The sequence below is a fragment of the Thamnophis elegans genome, chromosome 4, assembly GCF_009769535.1.
Source record: "Thamnophis elegans isolate rThaEle1 chromosome 4, rThaEle1.pri, whole genome shotgun sequence".
NCBI classification, from domain to species: domain Eukaryota; kingdom Metazoa; phylum Chordata; class Lepidosauria; order Squamata; family Colubridae; genus Thamnophis; species Thamnophis elegans.
The window spans coordinates 68,111,614-68,129,655 of NC_045544.1; the positions used below are offsets into that span (position 1 = coordinate 68,111,614).

General features: G+C 40.1%; 2 protein-coding genes across 7 annotated transcripts in view; one reads left to right on the top strand and one right to left on the bottom strand.

Annotated features, from left to right (window-relative positions):
• The window catches only part of TBCE (tubulin folding cofactor E), a 34,158-nt gene extending 29,858 nt beyond the window's left edge, over window positions 1–4,300 (top strand). For 2 of the 3 annotated variants that reach the window (XM_032215389.1, XM_032215387.1), the window contains exons 15-16: window positions 2,229–2,288; window positions 3,410–3,845. In XM_032215389.1, the coding sequence (XP_032071280.1) occupies window positions 2,229–2,288; window positions 3,410–3,597 (248 nt within the window). In that variant the 3' untranslated portion in view covers window positions 3,598–3,845. Of the gene's footprint in view, window positions 1–2,228; window positions 2,289–3,409 lie in introns of all 3 variants that reach the window. The other variant, XM_032215390.1, reaches the window with a different exon arrangement.
• Window positions 4,301–4,502: 202 nt separating this feature from the next.
• Window positions 4,503–18,042, bottom strand: part of B3GALNT2 (beta-1,3-N-acetylgalactosaminyltransferase 2) — a 35,698-nt gene continuing 22,158 nt past the window's right edge. For 3 of the 4 annotated variants that reach the window (XM_032215394.1, XM_032215393.1, XM_032215392.1), the window contains 6 exons: window positions 13,977–14,055; window positions 12,477–12,660; window positions 11,800–11,925; window positions 10,203–10,362; window positions 8,643–8,699; window positions 4,503–5,140 (listed from right to left, as the gene is read on the bottom strand). In XM_032215394.1, coding sequence (XP_032071285.1) covers window positions 5,006–5,140; window positions 8,643–8,699; window positions 10,203–10,362; window positions 11,800–11,925; window positions 12,477–12,660; window positions 13,977–14,055 — 741 coding nt within the window. In that variant the 3' untranslated portion in view covers window positions 4,503–5,005. The remainder of the gene's footprint in view (window positions 5,141–8,642; window positions 8,700–10,202; window positions 10,363–11,799; window positions 11,926–12,476; window positions 12,661–13,976; window positions 14,056–18,042) is intronic. The other variant, XM_032215391.1, reaches the window with a different exon arrangement.

The window sequence follows — 18,042 nt, forward strand, 5'->3', positions numbered from 1 at the left end:
CATGACAGGGGCAAGGTCTTAAAGCCCTTCAATTCTAGATCACGTCTCCACTGCTCCGAGAGGAGTACGAGGTCAAGTGTGTAACCCGCTGAATGAGTTGAACCCCGAATTACTTGGGTCAAGTCCATGGCTGTCATGGAAGCCATGAACTACTGCGCCCAATCAGAGCGTTCACCAAGTGTAGGCAGGTTGAAATCCCCCAGCACCATAAGCCTGGGGAACTCTACCGCCAACTCGGCTACTGACTCGAGGAGCAAGGGGAGGGCTGTTGGAACGCTGTTGGGAGGTAGGTACGTTAGCAACAAACCCACTTGACCTCCAAGGTCCAACTTCATCAATAGGGACTCACACCCAACAAGCTCTGGAGCAGGGATCCTACGAGGAACTAAAGACCCTCGGACGATGACAGCGACTCCCCCACCCCTTCCCTGAAGTCGCGGTTGATGAAGCACCTGAAATCATTCTGGGCACATTTCAGTGAGGGGGACTCCTCCCTCTGGGCCCAGCCAGGTTTCAGTAATACATGCCAGGTCTGCCCCGTCTAAAATTAGGTCCCGGATGAGGGGAGCTTTGTGAACCACAGACCTGGCATTTAGCAACAACAGCCTGAGACTAGGGCCCTGACAATTCTCGCCATCTGGCCCTGGAGTGGAATTAGCAGGGCCGGAAGGAGGGATCTCTGTGACGTAGCAAACCCTCCTTCCCCGGTAATGGCTAGCCCTGAAGTTCCCGCTGTACCAGCCCCTCCCCATCGTGACCGTAATGTTCCGGCCCACTCTCGCACCCGTAGACCCTGTTTCCCCCCCCCATAGCCTCCGCTCTCTCCGACAGGCCATTAATCTCAAACATTCTAGGACGGGAGATAGGCCTGGGCTCCCTGCCACTTCTGCAATGGCACTCAGTGGCGGAGGTACCCGGTTTCTCTCCCAGTCCCCTCATGCATACACAGTCACTCACTCATCCAGTCCCCACACGTCAGTTGAAAATTATAAAATACAATGACAATAAAAAATAAAAGTGGGCACAGACATCGCACATACCTCACATACATACCACATACATATCCCATACAAAAGAAAGAAAGAAAAGAAGAAGAAAAGAAGAAAAGAGAGATTGCGCAGCTTTAAAGAAGTGTGCAAGTTCAGGTAGTGCAAGTAGTTCTTAATGTTTAAGATGATTAAAATGATTGAAACCCAGCAATGGTCCAAAGGAGGCATACAGGGGGGTGACTCGTATCCCCCTCTCCTGTAGGTCTGAGAAGGTCCAAGAAGTCTGGGGCGGTTGAGGGGAGCAGAGGGCCTTCCTACACGCTGTGAGCACCCCCACTCGTCCAGAGTCCAAGGCACTGTAATAGGTGGAATTAAACAAGTGCTGTCCGAGATGGTATTCCAGGGGCAGTCGTGGATAATGATAGTCAAAGCGACTGGGGTTGAGACAGCAAGTCCAGAGGCCCTGGGATTACAGTTCAAGAAGACTGGATGTTCCGAAGCCCAGATGGAAAGGAGCCAGATGGCAAGCAGGGGGTGGTGGAAAAAGGCTCCACAGCAGCGATGATGGGCTGAGGGAGAAACTCACCAAAGGAAGAGGTCCAATCAAGCAACAGACGGAAGAAAAAGGTGGCAGCGTTGATGCAGAGGCTGAGTCAAACAGTGGGGGAGGGGCGTCCGGAAGGGCCATGGCAGCGGCAAATATAGCCAGCTACCAAATTCGCCCATCCTCAGCGGGCGCACAGATCATTCTCCCCCCCTTCGGGGTGGTGGCAATGCAAAAAGATCTCCAAAGGCTCAACAAGCCAGGCGGGCGAAGTCATAAGATGTCGCAAGCACCGCAAATTAATAGAAAACGCCAACGCCGCCATGTAGGTTATGACCTACATGTATAAGTAACTTTTACTGTGAAATGGCCATTTGCATAAGAATTAAGGGTGAGATACCTTAACATTTGTTGTTTCAATTAAATGTGCTAAATGTTATCAGCCAACCAGTGTGTGAATATTACCTTAACTTACTTGTTTTTGTAGTCAATACAGTAGAATTTGAATAGAAATGGATTTGTGTACTTTCCCCCGGTAGGTAGGGTTGTGTGTGTGTGTGTTGATGATTGGAATAAATTCATTAAAACCTGTGGGGAATTTTACTCTTGACTAATTTCTGCAATTGGCTTTACTAGGTGTACTTTGTAAGAAATTCTACATTGAACTCTGTTTATGCAGATTTTTCTTTTTTCAGCTTTGACTTTTAAATGCCCGGACAAAGCTGACCAGAAGCCCATAGAGAAGAAACTTCCAGGTAAGGGAAAGTATGTCTGTATTCCATATTTCCTGCATGTTTCAGTTATTTTGGTGATTGAGTGCATATTGCAGAAAGATAGGTAGTAACACGTTTAAAGATATTTTCCCTATCTGAAGTCATTGCAGATGTTGTAGCCTTCAAAACAATGCAAACCAATATCTGTTTTGAAGCAGAGCAAGAGAAATCAATGCATCAAAAATAGATTATAATTTAATCCACAGTATTCTAATTAGATTTCTAGGTCAGTAAGGTTTCTTTGTGCACCATATAGATTCTTAGTATAATATAATAGAAAATTAACATCTCCCCCTCTATTGTTTTTTTTTTCATGTCAGTGGAAAGGTATTTAGAAATGTAAAGCTCATTTCAGTAAAACACCTAGTAAAAATGTATGCCCTCTGCTTCACTCATCACTGAGAATGGATTATTATAACTAAAAGATGAGATATCCATAAACCCTTTGATGTTTGTATTTTGAAAAGTATTTATTCAAAATAAAAATCACATTTATCACAAGTTGCATAAAATGATACAGCTTTTTCAAAAGGTTAATAGAAAAATACTTTAAAGTACATTTTTGACAATAGAGGACTATTGCTGTGCCTTCAGATAAAGCTTTAAATGAAATAAAGGGGAAATTACCCAGCATAGCCAATTTCTAGATGGGTCAAATTTTTAATACTTTTACTCCTTTAAATCTTACTATAAAAATACACTTTCACGTTCATATTGTTAATTTGAAATACAAGTGCATAAAGTTAATGGTAATCTGGACAAATTAGCACATAAAGATTTGGGAGCCTCATACCATGAAGTAGAGGAAAAGGCTTCACTCATAGTGTTAAGGTACAAAAGAGCTAATGCCATAAATAGTATTTTGAAGGTCACTTAGGTCAGTCAGTGTGTTGTAGATATAAAGTAGAGACTACAATTTGGTAAACTTTTGCTTAGGAGGAGTACGGTTTTAATATCATATTAAATTATTCTAATTGGTTCCTGTGAACTGCAGGAGCTCAACTCCCACAAATCTATTTCAGTATCAACTTTTGCTAGAATTTCAGTTGCTGTGGCATCAAGTATTATCTATCTATAGTTAAACAATTCTCTCTTTAATGTAGATTCTATGACTATCCAGAAGGTCAAAGGATTGCTGTATCGTCTACTTAAAATTCCAGGCTCAGAACTGAAACTATCATATGAAAGTTCTAAAGTAAGCTCAAATTCAGTAAAGCAAGTACATGAATTGAGACGTTCCAGAATAATACAACTCATTACCCTGGTAAAATCAATACATTGCACTCTATAATGTTGGATGATTGATTTCTTTATAAGAAAAGCAGTACTATTGTTTTAAAATCGATGAGCTTTCTTTTCTTTATATTCCATCTTAGTCTTTTAAGATATACTAGATTAATATGTGCAAATCTAATATCTATCTCAATCATTTTCTTTAAATCCCAGATGAAAGGCAAAGAAGTTGAATTGGACAGTGACCTAAAGCCCTTGCAATTCTACTCTATTGAAAATGAAGATTGCATTCTAGTACGATGGTAAAATCTGCTTTTGATACATTTTAAGATAACTTGCACACTGCTAACAAAGTTTAGGCTGATTTTTAATTGTATTGTTGGGAAAAGCTTTTGTAAAAATGTATCACTGTTTGGTAGAGAAGCTTTTGTATTCTTGTTTTTTTTTAAGAAAAAAGAAATATCATGTCTGTAAGAGAAAAATGAAAGCTTTTGCCAGCTTCAAATAAAAAGTAATTCATTTGTGCTGTACTAGTAACTTACGGAAATCAGTGGGAATCTCAACAAGCCTTCCATTCACTACTATACAAATAACATATTTTAGAGAATTAAAAGCTGAGGTATTTCATTACCAACCCATCCCAATAGCTACAGAATACCAGAAAGCGTAAAAATCACTCAAAGTGGGGGGAGGACCCTAGTATTTAATATGCACATTGGAGAAAGGGCCGCTGTCTCACTCCCTCTACATGTTGGCTGAAAGTACACAAGGGATAAATAGAATTACTACAGCATCTAACTTCTTTCTTTACAGGAATTATATGATAATATATCAGTATTCCCAGCAAGAGGCACTGTTTCCCTCATCTTTGAAATACAGACTGAAATTAAAACATCAGTCTGATCCCAATTCATTAGAAGCCAACACATGTGTGCAGTCTGCCTCGGTTAAGTGTCTTCTCTAGCAAGGCATATGGGCAGAGAAGTGCAAGTTTAATATGCAATATGTACAGTATTGTATCTGCCTTTTTCAGTTTAGCCTCAGTCCCTTGCTCTTGTATACACTAAATGCATGAAAAGTCAAGTTTATCTACTTCTGTAATATATTAATAAAAGAATTCACATTCATATTTGGCTTCGTAAAAGAGTATGTTCAAAAATGAAATGTGTCCATTTATTAAAAAGGGGATATGTGTGCAAATATAGCCCTAAGCGCCATTTCACACTAGACAAATTATCTACATGAAACACTTCTTTAAAGAATGTGTGAAGCTTTTCTGTAGTTTACTGCCATACTGAAATGAACATACACTGTATGTAACCAGTGGAGTAGAAGCATACATTGGCCAGCGACATACTCTTAGGTTTGTCACCAGTAACAGACTACATAGGAGACTGATGGAACATCTGTTTTGAAGCTTTCCCTTCCTTTCCTCTATAACATTTCCTTAGAGTGTTTGCCACCCTTCATTTTTCTTCACATTTGCAGGGATCTCCACAGCGTTCCTTTATTCTCCAAAGCTCTGCAAGCTCCTGAGCAGAATACTGAGGAGAGGACAGCATACCACTCTCACAAGTCTTCTCACACAACCAGAGATCATCCTATTTTAAAAGAAAGCAATATACTGTTACTGTTGCTACACTATTACAGGCATAGCTTCAAAATCAGTTTTAGAGGACTGGTTTAATTTAATTTATAGAGATTAAGAAAATAACAGGTAGGCAAAAATCCCAATGTATATACGTTGCTCTTTCCTAGTTTAGGAAAGCACTGACAAGTTGAGCAAACAAATCAAAGAAAGGAAAGAAGGGCAGAGGCAATATTGTATTTAAAATTGATTTTTGTGTTGTCCTTTCACAAATCTAAAGTTAAAAAAACATATGAATTCCTTATGATGTGGGCATTATGTTAAATAATAAATGTAGTTTTATTAGATTATATGATGTTGCCTGAATAAATATAAACTTCTTGAGATATACCATATTTTTTGGAGTATAAAACGGAGCAAGATTTTGAAGAGGCAAATTTAAAAAAAAGTTTTTGCACTCTGCAGGCCTCCCAAAAATGGCCCGTTTTTCGCGAAAATGGACCTGGTTTTTTTTTCAGGACATGAATAGCCTTTAGAAGGCTTATAGAGTGCTCCTGTGAGGTGGGGGAGGGGCAAAAACTGGCCCGTTTTTCGTTCATCTCTGTTCTCCCCAGCCCCCAGGAGCACTCTGAAAGCCTCCTAAAGGCTAAGCATGGCTATTTTGGTGAAGAGGGCAGGGCTTCAGGAGGCCAAAAATTGTTTAGTGGTCTTGAATCATTTTATAATATGAACTTATTTGTATGTTTCTTTCTATATTTTTAATTGCCTTAAAGCAAAGGAATTTGGCAGATTTTTCACCCTTCTTTTATTTCTTCATTACTGTATTATAAATTGTTGAAACCACTCACATTTCAAAGCAATTTGCCATGAAACTGGAGGGAAAAACAAGTCAGTAGACTGACTTGGAAAGAGCTGGATTCTGTCTTAAATTATATTATTATTTGATTAATCACTGGGGGCCACTTTTCACGACCATAAGGCGCACCGGATTATAAGCCGCAGTATCAGTTAACGTTAATTTTTCAAACTTTTTTCATATATAAAGCGCACCGGGTTATAAGCCGCACTTTTTTTTTGCAACATTTCCCCCCCCCGCCTGCATTCCGTTTCCTAGCCTGGCTGGCCACTCGTTCATTTCGTTTCCCCCCCTGCCTGCATTCCGTTTCCTAGCCTGGCTGGCCACTCGTTCATTTCGTTTCCCCCCCTGCCTGCATTCCGTTTCCTAGCCTGGCTGGCCACTCATTCATTTCGTTTCCCCCCCCTGCCTGCATTCCGTTTCCTAGCCTGGCTGGCCACTCGTTCATTTCGTTTCCCCCCCTGCCTGCATTCCGTTTCCTAGCCTGGCTGGCCACTCATTCATTTCGTTTCCCCCCCTGCCTGCATTCCGTTTCCTAGCCTGGCTGGCCACTCGTTCATTTCGTTTCCCCCCCTGCCTGCATTCCGTTTCCTAGCCTGGCTGGCCACTCGTTCATTTCGTTTCCTAACCTGTCTGCCTGTAAGATAATAAATGACAGTAAAAATATAAAGCATAATTATTCTTTTTCTTTGCCATTCTTATATTATTATTATTCCATTTGGAAGGTTATAAGGTATAGTTTAAAATGCTTTGAAATCCCCATTCCCTCCCCACTCCAGGGGAAGGATACTATGAAATCCCCATTCCCTCCCCACTCCAGGGGAAGGATACTATGAAATCCCCATTCCCTCCTCACTCCAGGGGAAGGATACTATGAAATCCCCATTCCCTCCTCACTCCAGGGGTAGGATACTATGAAATCCCCATTCCCTCCTCACTCCAGGGGAAGGATACTATGAAATCCCCATTCCCTCCTCACTCCAGGGGAAGGATACTATGAAATCCCCATTCCCTCCTCACTCCAGGGGTAGGATACTATGAAATCCCCATTCCCTCCCCACTCCAGGGGAAGGATACTATGAAATCCCCATTCCCTCCCCACTCCAGGGGAAGGATACTATGAAATCCCCATTCCCTCCTCACTCCAGGGGAAGGATACTATGAAATCCCCATTCCCTCCTCACTCCAGGGGAAGGATACTATGAAATCCCCATTCCCTCCTCACTCCAGGGGTAGGATACTATGAAATCCCCATTCCCTCCCGAGGGAATGAGACCCGAGGGATGTGTGCGTACTTCAAGTTTGAGCGTAAGTAAAATCGGGAGGGAGAGACCCAAGGTAATTGCTTCTGTTTCAGTCTGTGCCGCCCCGGGAAGAGAGGGAAAAAGAGGAGGTGTGGGACAGATCGTGGGATCACTGGTTTCTGAGCTTGATGGGCAAAGATCCCCCACCCCACCACCTCTTAGGGAAAGAGGAGGTGTGGGACAGATCGTGGGATCGCTGGTTTCTGAGCTTGATGGGCAAGGATTTCCCACCCCACCACCTCTTAGGGAAAGAGGAGGTGTGGGACAGATCGTGGGATCGCTGTTTTCTGAGCTTGATGGGCAAGGATTTCCCACCCCACCACCTCTTAGGGAAAGAGGAGGTGTGGGACAGATCGTGGGATCGCTGTTTTCTGAGCTTGATGGGCAAGGATTTCCCACACCACCACCTCTGAGGGAAAGAGGAGGTGTGGGACAGATTGTGGGATCGCTGTTTTCTGAGCTTGATGGGCAAGGATTTCCCACCCCACCACCTCTTAGGGAAAGAGGAGGTGTGGGACAGATCGTGGGATCGCTGTTTTCTGAGCTTGATGGGCAAGGATTTCCCACCCCACCACCTCTTAGGGAAAGAGGAGGTGTGGGACAGATCGTGGGATCGCTGGTTTCTGAGCTTGATGGGCAAGGATTTCCCATACCACCACCTCTTAGGGAAAGAGGAGGTGTGGGACAGATCGTGGGATCGCTGGTTTCTGAGCTTGATGGGCAAGGATCCCACTATCTTACTATTTTATTTTTCTTTATGTACATTGGTCACCTTACCCAAGGGACGTGTGCCTGCTTCAAGTTTGAGCGCACTAAGTAAAATCGGGAGGGAGAGACCCAAGGGACGTGTGCGTGCTTCAAGTTTGAGCGTAAGTAAAATCGGGAGGGAGAGACCCAAGGGACGTGTGCGAGCTTCAAGTTTGAGCGTAAAATCGGGAGGGAGAGACCCAAGGGACGTGTGCGAGCTTCAAGTTTGAGCGTAAAATCGGGAGGGAGAGATTTTTGATCTTTTTCCATATATAAAGCGCACCGGGTTATAAGCCGCACTGCCGGTTTTTTATCAAATTTTAGGATTTTCAGTGCGGCTTATAGTCGTGAAAATACGGTATATGAAGTATTTATCAAAGCCTAATTGTTAAAACTTACAAATGTTATAAGCATAGGTCAGTAGCTCTGAAAAAATCACTTCTTGGGGCTTTTATGATTCCTCTTCATCCTTGAATGTATATTTCAGAAGTCCACAAAATTGATTTTAGAATAACTGTAAAATGTTGGGGTGTGCTAGGCACCTGTAAAAGTTACTGCTATCATTCATACAGATTTATTCAGAAATTTCATCTGACAGTAACACATACCTGGTATCTTTTTGGCCCAATGGCTGCCATCCAAATACCCATGCTCACATCTTCACCCTAAGTGTATAAATTAAGTCAGAACCAAAACAAGGAGTGTGTAAATAACCAAAATCAGAACTGAAACTTGCTGCAGAAGGCAAATGCTTCATAAAGTTTGCCTTGTTTTTAAACACTAATGTTGGCAACGTTTGTTTAGATTACAGATGCCTCAACAACTCTATATTAAAACAAGCATAATAAAGAACTTAAGCACTTTCATAAAGGACTTCCTCAAATCACAGCAGATTTCCAATACTTTCATAGATTTAACTGTGTTTTTTTTTGTTTTGGCAACAAAATGGAACTGGTTTGCCATTGTCACCTTCTGGTTTTTTTTCAATTCTCTGGTCCTTCCTATGATCTCACATCTGTATTAATCAGGTTTGAACTTGCATAGCTTTTTGCGGGGGGGGGGGGCAATAAGTCAAGATTGTCTATTGCAATATTTCTCAACCTCAGCAACTTTCAAGAAGGGAGGACTTCAACTTCCAGAATCTCTCCAGCCATCCTGCTGCATGGAGTAATTCTGGAAGTTGAAGTCCAAACATCCAAAAGTTAGTGAGGTTGATAAAAAACTGGTCTAATGCAGTATGAAAATTCTGTCCAATTAGAATTCTATGTATACCAATCATTCACCTATCTACCAATGTGCAAATGTTTCCATTATTTTGATTTTACGTACAGTTTACATTACAAAAGAGAGAAAGTACAGGTAATCCTCCAGTTATGACAGTTCACTTAGTGAATGCTCAAAGTGATGTGATAACCCCAAATATTTATGACACAGTCCTGAAATTACAAATGTTGCAGCACCATGGCAGTTGTTTGCCAGTACGAATGACCGCAGAGGCATTGCAACATTCAGCCTATTCTCCCCCTCACTCCCCACAACTGCTTCCCCCTCCCACACCGGACAAGAGTGAAAGGTCCTGGAGGCCGTGATCTCGCATGCCTTCAGGCACACATTCTCTGCAAAAGCGGATGAGTGCCTGAAGTCGCATGAGATAAGGCCCCCAGAACCTTTCACTGTTGGCACAAAAGGCATTTGTAAGCTGACTAGATGCTGGAAGAGAAATCATCCTGTTCTCTCCCTCAGAGACAAAGAAACCGTGGGAGAGAGGAGACAAATCTTTGCAAGGTGAGCCCAGTGCAGCAGGATGGGAGCAGGTAAGCATAAGGTATCTCGGCGGGGGAGGCCTTGGATAGCCTGTTCCATCATTAGCCTCCCCACCCTGAGATACCTCATGTACTTAATGACCCAGGCATTTGATTAGCAAATGTGTGAGCGAAAGGGAGTGATCAGGTTACACAATTCACTCATACGAATCATCAAGTTACAAATGTAATTGGCAGGCTCCATTACATTCATAACTTGAGGATTACCTGTATGTGAATTTGCACAAAGGAACTTAAAGGACTACTCATCTTTAATATCAATTTTTTAACTGTGATCCTATTTATTCAAAAGGTAGAATCCCACTTTGCTCTAATCATGCCCTCCCCTTCTATCAAAAGACTTACCTGATATATTTTGAGTCTTTCAGAATTGCTTGCTAGCCATTCTACAACATCTTTGGAAATAACATAACCAGACCCACAAGCAAAGGCTGGATATGCAGGACTTGGGTACTCCAACTCTTGCCACTTCCCAGTCCGATCAACTGCCCAATTTAATCTGAAACTTAAGCCAAAATGTTGTAATTTTGATACAAAAATTAATAAATACTCCTCTAACCTATTTGAGCAATTGAGGAAGCTTTCCTAAGCTCTCTTTCTCTAGCACTGTCTAACAGACATTTTAATTCTTTAGTCCATTTTCTTAGAAGTGCTGTGCTCATTCCACAGCTTGTCTCTTGGTCTCTTATAGGGTGGATAATTAGATCCCTTTAATAATTCATCAAGAGGCTTAAGTAACAGAAGAAGCCAAACTCGTTTCATGGCTTTGAGAGGTTTGCCAATAGACATAATTTCAGTCAGGCTTTTATAATGTGAAGGACAGCATCCGTGTCACCATGTTTTAACCTTGGGATACAACCCATTACTTAAACTCTTCAATTAAAATACATTCCAAAGAGGAAGAAAATAAATAAAAAATAAATAAAGCTCCATTGGAATATTATTCTTATAACTTCAGTAGACAGGTTCAAGATCCTTAAAGGAATAATTCAATTATTTGGATCCCCCCCCCCCCCCTTAATTCCAGGGCAATTTAGGAATGTAAGAAGTAGTTTATCACTGTCTTCTGCTGAGATGTTTGTCTATTTCCCAGTCTAGACTACAATCCCAGAATTTTCTAGAAGTCTCCTAACCAACTAATCATGGCCTACAACTCTTGAACAAAGTTAAAAAGACTAGGGAATTTGGGGAGTTGAAGTTTACACATCTTAAAGTTAAAAAACAATATGTAAATTGAGAAATTATATCAGTGTACAAATTACATTGAGCCACACAATACCCTACTTAGCAACACAACAGACAATCTAGAAACACCGCCCCCCTCCAATCTATCTTTTAAAACAAGATTTCACTGTTCGTTCACATTGTCAACATCTGCACATAGTAGTAAGTCAGGACTGAGGAATCTACAGCACTTTATTAACATTAAAGTTCCTTTGTGATAGATGAATTCAGATTTCTGATGACTATTTGTCCTTTACCAGCAGCTTGCTGCTTGCTAAACAGAAACAGGCATTGGAAGAAAAAGGAGAATATGAGAGAGGAAAAATCCTGTCAAAGAAATATTAGTTTTTTGGCTTTAATCCCTTCCAGCTCCTTGATTAAACATCCATGCATACTTCTTGCTGCCTTAAGGACTTGACTCTACAGATGGACACGCAGAACCATTGAAAATAACTCAATATAGTTTGGTCAATGAAGCAAGACATTTTGAAACAAGGTTCTTAGATTTGTTTTAATCATTGTTTGATGTCTTCTCAATAGTGTTTTACAGAAAAGAACATTAACATAAAACCAGTTTTTAAAATGATTTTTCTAAAGATTTTTCCTTCTTTCTTTTAACAGCCAACTCACTTTAACTGCATCACATCTGTTTTGATTACTGTGAAATTCTTTACACTAACTGTATAAATAACACAACATATTAGAAAACAATACTCACTTTCCCCACCAGATATTTGGTCTGCCCAAGTTTTTAAGCTTTATTCTGTTAAATATTGCCTCTAAATCTATGTAGCAGTCATCATCTGTCTTCAGCAGGACATCAAAACTTGCAGCTTCTACAGTCCTATATCAAAATCATCAGTGTTATCATGATCTGGAAAAGTATTTGTCAATATGCATCCTTATCTGCCATGAATGGCAAGTACTCCAATCAAGTTTTAATTAAACCATTAATAGCAAATAAAACAATAATCTTATTCTAAGAATATATTAAATGGTGACCCAGCACATCGTAGAATATCTCATTCTTACCCTTGAAGGCTACATTAAATAAAGGAACAAAGAAAAAGAATCTGAATTACAACATTTTTGCCAGAAAATGGTATTTACTACTTTCCGGCAAAAAAAAGCACCCCATAGTGAACAATGGGTTCATTTAATAACAGCTGTGTTTGCTGACCATCACATTTGCTTAATGACCACTGCAAAAAAGGTGATAAATCAGTCATAGTCATGTGATGACCCATTTAACCATCACAACCCACAATCAAACTTGCAGGCTCAACTATGCTCCTAAGTTAAGGACTATCTGTATTCAGTAGCATCGTGCTAATTTTATACCAGAAATCAACAAGCAAAACCCATATGATATCACCATCCCACACTCCAGCTTACCATCGATAGAAATTCAGTAATTTGGCTGGAACATTTCTATAAGTATCAACAACATCAACAAAAACTATATCATCGTAAATGTTGCTTTCTTTCTTCAGTAAGACATCCTCCTTTTCTAGTTTGTTCATATGGTTTAGGAATCTTTCAGAGCGACTCTGCAGGGTTTGTAAAAGTATCTCACCTTCTGAAATAAAAGCAGGAAAAGGCTATCTCACATTATAATCTTCTACTGTCCTTACACTGAAGGGTTTTTAATATGCTTCCTTTGAACTACATCCAATGTTACACATCTTGTGCAATGAAGTTTCTTATTCTTCTCCCACATCCAACCAAATGTGGTGTCACAGACTCCCTCAACCCTCCATATCTTATTCGAAATCTGCAAACATAAAAGGAGCTCCTTTTGCTATCAGACTTTGATCAACAAATGCATTCAATAAAAGACAAAACTATGTAACTATAGTCAATTTATTATTTCAATAAACTTGTGCGGTCTTCTAAAGTACAAAGGCCAGTGAAGAATTAAGCAGCAATAAAATACTGAAAAATGATTGGGCAAAATATCGAGCCACACAAATTGATTTCCATGAGTGCAAAATGCCTTTTCCTATCACTTCTCCCTCTGACTTCCTGACACAACAATTAACTAGTGGAATGATTTGCTTTCAGAGGTTGTGAGTACTCCTCTTTATAAGAAGAGATTGGACAACCATTTGTCTGAAATGGTATAGGGCACTGATTGCGAGCCTTTTAGGCACAGAGTGCCGAAACCGGAAGCCGCACATGCATACAACCTGACGACCAGCTGTTCAGCACACATGTGTATGTCAGAAGCCTGATGACCAGCTCACTGAGCTGGGATTTGATCCTAATATATGCCATAAGTTTGCCATCATGGGTATAGGGTTTCCTGCTTGAGCAGGGGGTTGGAATAGAAGATCTTCAAGGTCCCTTTCAACTGTTATTCTGAATACATGGTCAAAATTTGCAGCTAGTAATCAATCCCAAGTATATTTTTGGATAAACTGGCTACAGCAGAGTGGTGAAATTGTCTCTTTCCCTTGCCTCTGATGGAAGTCCTTATGTCAGAAGCAAGGCTGTTTCTTTAAATTCATACCATTTTGCATAATAGTAACAAAAAAATTGAGAGATGAGAAAACTCAAATTCAAACATATTCGACTAAAGATGTATTAAAAACAACTTCCTTCACGAAGTGAACCACAACTCCCAGAATATTCTTCCCCTCCAGTTGGTGCAAAATGGTACAAAGACAAATTTCTACACAAGAGTCAGAGTTTGGGCACTTCATATCACAATAGCTCTATACTTTTCACCATCCACATTTTAAGCAGACAAGTGCAAAAATTCTCAGTGAGGCAGGATGGTCCAAGATAGCTGATCAGAAGAAGCACATTCACTAAGCCACCTGGACCTGAGGTGTATTTCATCTGCCTGCTTAGCATTAACAGAAGGAAGCGTCAGCATTTTTTGCTGCTTACCTTGAATAGTATAAATAAAGCCACCTGCGATCCCCTCCACACCCTGTGTAAATTCATGTGGTAGTGATCCTTCTCCTGCCTATTGTGGACAATTTAAAAAGATAATTAAAATTTATACCATGATGTACTGTATTTATTCTATTTAGCCCAATTAATGTGATATAAATATAAATTCGATTGCATTGTCAGAATTCGTTTTTAACAATAATTTCTTACCCCCAGAGGGGAGGTAACCCTCACTCTTCCAGTTTTCCAGAAGAGCCTTAACACCTGGGTGTTGACACTGAAGATGACATAGGTCTAGCCATATTTTATTGTAGCCTTTGTATTGTTTTTTCCTCCATTAGCTTGGGCTTGTAGTAGCTGCTTTTAAAAACTATTTCAGGCTCACCAAATTCTAACTGCTGTAAGGGTGTGTGTGAAAAGATAAGGGGGACTGTTGTGTCTAGGTAGCATTCCTTTCTCATAAGAAGAAAGAAGATGCTTGCAGCTGGCTGAAGGTGGAGTTTGGAGTCACCGGGGTATTGGACTGAGGATTGATTGGCGATTGTGTTTGAGGGGGTGGTTCAAACTTTTGCTTTTATTGGGTGTAATTCTGGATCTGGTTCAGAGTCAGAATTACACCGAGTCCTTGCCAATTTAATGTGTGCCTAATAAAATAGATTTGAAAAGGATGGATGCCTTGGACTTTTCAGGACGTGTTAGTTGGAGGCTTGATAAAAGATGCATTCTATGATCCTGAAAGCATCATCAAGTAATATGTCAGACACATTTGATCTAGATAAGGTATCTTTAAATACTTACATAATGTGTTCATTTTAGATTAGCATCATGTGATTTTTTTTTTTACTCCAGCATTAAGACATCCAGAAGTTTTGTCTTATTTTCAGTGCTGCTGAAGCAATGTGCTGGAGCAAATAGCAATTATATTTTAATAATGTACAAAACGTATTGTTTATTTTAAATGTTTTGTAACACCTGATTATATTTGTAGGGCTTTTAAGCAAACAAAGTTTTCTGTTTTAACCCTGTCTTGTTCAGAGTCTATGATTCCAATAGCATTTGCAGGGCCCCTGGTTTCCTTAACCCTTTTCCTTAAAATTAGCAGCTGGTGTCCCAAACCCTGAAACTGGTTGTTCTATGGTCCATGAGGCTAAAATATTCATGCAGACACAATAATAAAAAGTGGAAGAAAGGAGAAAAGCTAGAATGTAACTCCAGTTCATCAGTAGTATGTTGAAAATAGCTACTTTCACCAGACAGAATGGGCTACATGGGACAAGATGCAGGACTCAAGAGTACTGAAGTACATGGTACCTTAAGATCATCCTGGAAACTATACAGTCAATTGTACCTGTAACAAACCTAAATGTCTAATATTTGATTAACAGCCCCTTCATAATGGAAAAGAATGTAAATGAAGACACTTCCTTTGAAGCAACTCCTTGGTGATATAAATGAGTTTTGCCAGAACACCGTTTTGTTTGCAAGGTCAACTTAGTTCATTGCAGTTCATATAAAACAGATGCATAGAGAATTGCCACTCCTCTGATTTGAAATAATGTGCCATAAATCACATGAGGAAATTAGCAATGTATATAAAGTACACTGCACAAAGCACTCCCATGCAGGAATAATTATTTTCAAGTGTTCCATGTTTGAATCAAAATATGCATGTTTTTATCCATATGCTGGAGTCTTTTTTTTTCTTGAGACAAAACAAAACACAATTGCTTCAGAGAGCAGTGGTGAAAGATAATAGCAGGAAAATCTCAAGGCTGCAGGCTTTTCTTGGTGGTGGCATATATACTGACATTGACAACAGAGGAAGGCACTGGGAAGCTCAGGAGGCAGGTCAGCCAACAGAATATTTCTTATTGGGACATCAGGAGCAGAAATTTGGGGGAGAAGCAGGCCAGCTGATAGAATATGCTATGTTCGAGCCTGCCTTTGCTGCTGTGACCACTACAGTAAGGGGCAAGTGTGCCATAAATGCACTGATGGCAGCAACTGAAAAGGGGCAAGGAAGAAAGGCTCTGGGAAGATGGCAGACTGGCAGTCTGGTGGAATGTGTTGAGATGGGGGAAGAAGGAGGAATGTATTGGGAAGATAGGGGATGGCGCACAAGCTACATGGAATGGATGATACGGTTCCACCACAAAACCGCGTTCGACTAAAGCGCGCTCGATGAAACCGCGTAGCTGTCATCACAGCGTGACAACAGCGCGGAGAAAAAAGCACGCTGTAAACGCTAAAGCTAAAATTAACCCCTAAACCTAAACCTAACCCCCCTAAACCTAATCCTAAACCTAACCCTTAACCTAACCCTAAACCTAACCCTAAACCTAACGCTAAACCTAATCCTAACCCTTAACCTAACCCTAAACCTAACCTTAACCCTTAACCTAACCCTAAACCTAACACTAACCCTAACACTAACCCTAAACCTAACCCTTACCTTAACTTGAATTGGCTTGCTTTCAAAGCGCTATTTAAAGCGCCCTTTTTTCTCCACGGTCGCTGTTGTCGCCCTGCTGATGACATCAGTGACGCGGTTTAATCGGGCGCGCTTTAGTGGAGCGCGGTTTTGTCATGCCACGGGATGATACATAATAGGCTTGGCTTCTCAACCTCATAAAATCACGCTGAACCAGTCTGGTTTTTGTTTCAGCCAAAATCTGGGACAACTAAAACACTCCAGCTTTTGTTTCAGTTACACTGTGTCCAAGCACAAATGGTTTGGCAGATTTTCTAGATTACATTGGCTTGTGTCAGAGTTAGAACAAAAGATGTTTTCTATTTTGTACATAACCTTCCTCGAATTCAAACTTGCACAGTCTAAACAAAGTTAACTCTGAGTAAAAGAATGATTTTGGATTCAGAGCCCTCTAGTTTATTTCTATGATTTGTAAATTACAACTCAAGTTACAACTGCCTTCTGGTAGACAGTGAATTAGAACTGCAATCTAACTGAAGATATTTTAGGTGATAACTCATGGGTCAACCAAATTATGTTTGTAATTGAGTAAGCATGAATAAGAGAGTTCCAAATACTCCTGCAAACAAGAAGTTGAGGGGGGTGTAATCCACTTTTTTGGATGACCTCCAACACTCCAGTAAAAGAAACAGCACATGCAGCTGTTTCTCACAGAAGTCATACATAGAGTTTTGAATGGTTACTTTGGTCTCAAATTAGCTGTAGTTATGTAGGGCATCTGCATTTGAAAAATAATTTCTTTGTTATTAGTCTCTGCCTTGGGAATGCTTGCAGTCTTTCAAGAATCATGTTCTGGTCTTATGGGAGAATTCCAATCCCAATAATTGCATTCACTGAATATTTCCATGTACATTTTAGAAATAAAGAATAAAAGGGAATGCATAAAGTGGTGGATAAATGTTGGAAAAACAAGGAAGCCCTGCAAGTTCAAAAGATGGGAGAAGCCAATAAATAGGGTTACTGAAACTAGATCTAGCTATGTTTCTCTTCATTTACTATATCTCATGCCTTTAATTTATTTGGTTTATTATTTCTTATACCTTTTCTATAGTTGACATACATTGCTTACCACAAAAGAGAAGAGCATAATAATGTATACCATATATTTTAACAACCTAAAACTTCTACATTCCCCTATTCTCCTACATACATATTTATAGAAAACATCCATCTATGTAGTTGCTAAGAGTTCAAAACAACTTGATAGCACATTATCAATCAATTAAATGCATATTTTATATACCCATATATTGAAATGCAGTCTTGCACTTTTACAATGCACTGCAGATGTTACCTAGTTAGGTAATGAAACATCTGCAAGAAAATAACCAAGCTCAGAGCACCAAGAATTCAAAATGTTAGTTTTTTTTAATGAATATAACATTCAAAGTGAATAGTAACATATAAAGGAATTGGGGTATTTTATTACTATTTTACACTTCAGCAAGTTCTAATTTTCTTAAAACTGTTTTGGTCTATTGTTCAGGAATAGTTCCTAGCTAAATTATGTCTCCTTCTTAAATTAAAAAGATTTACATGATTAGTGGCTTTAAATAAAGTACTTAGAGA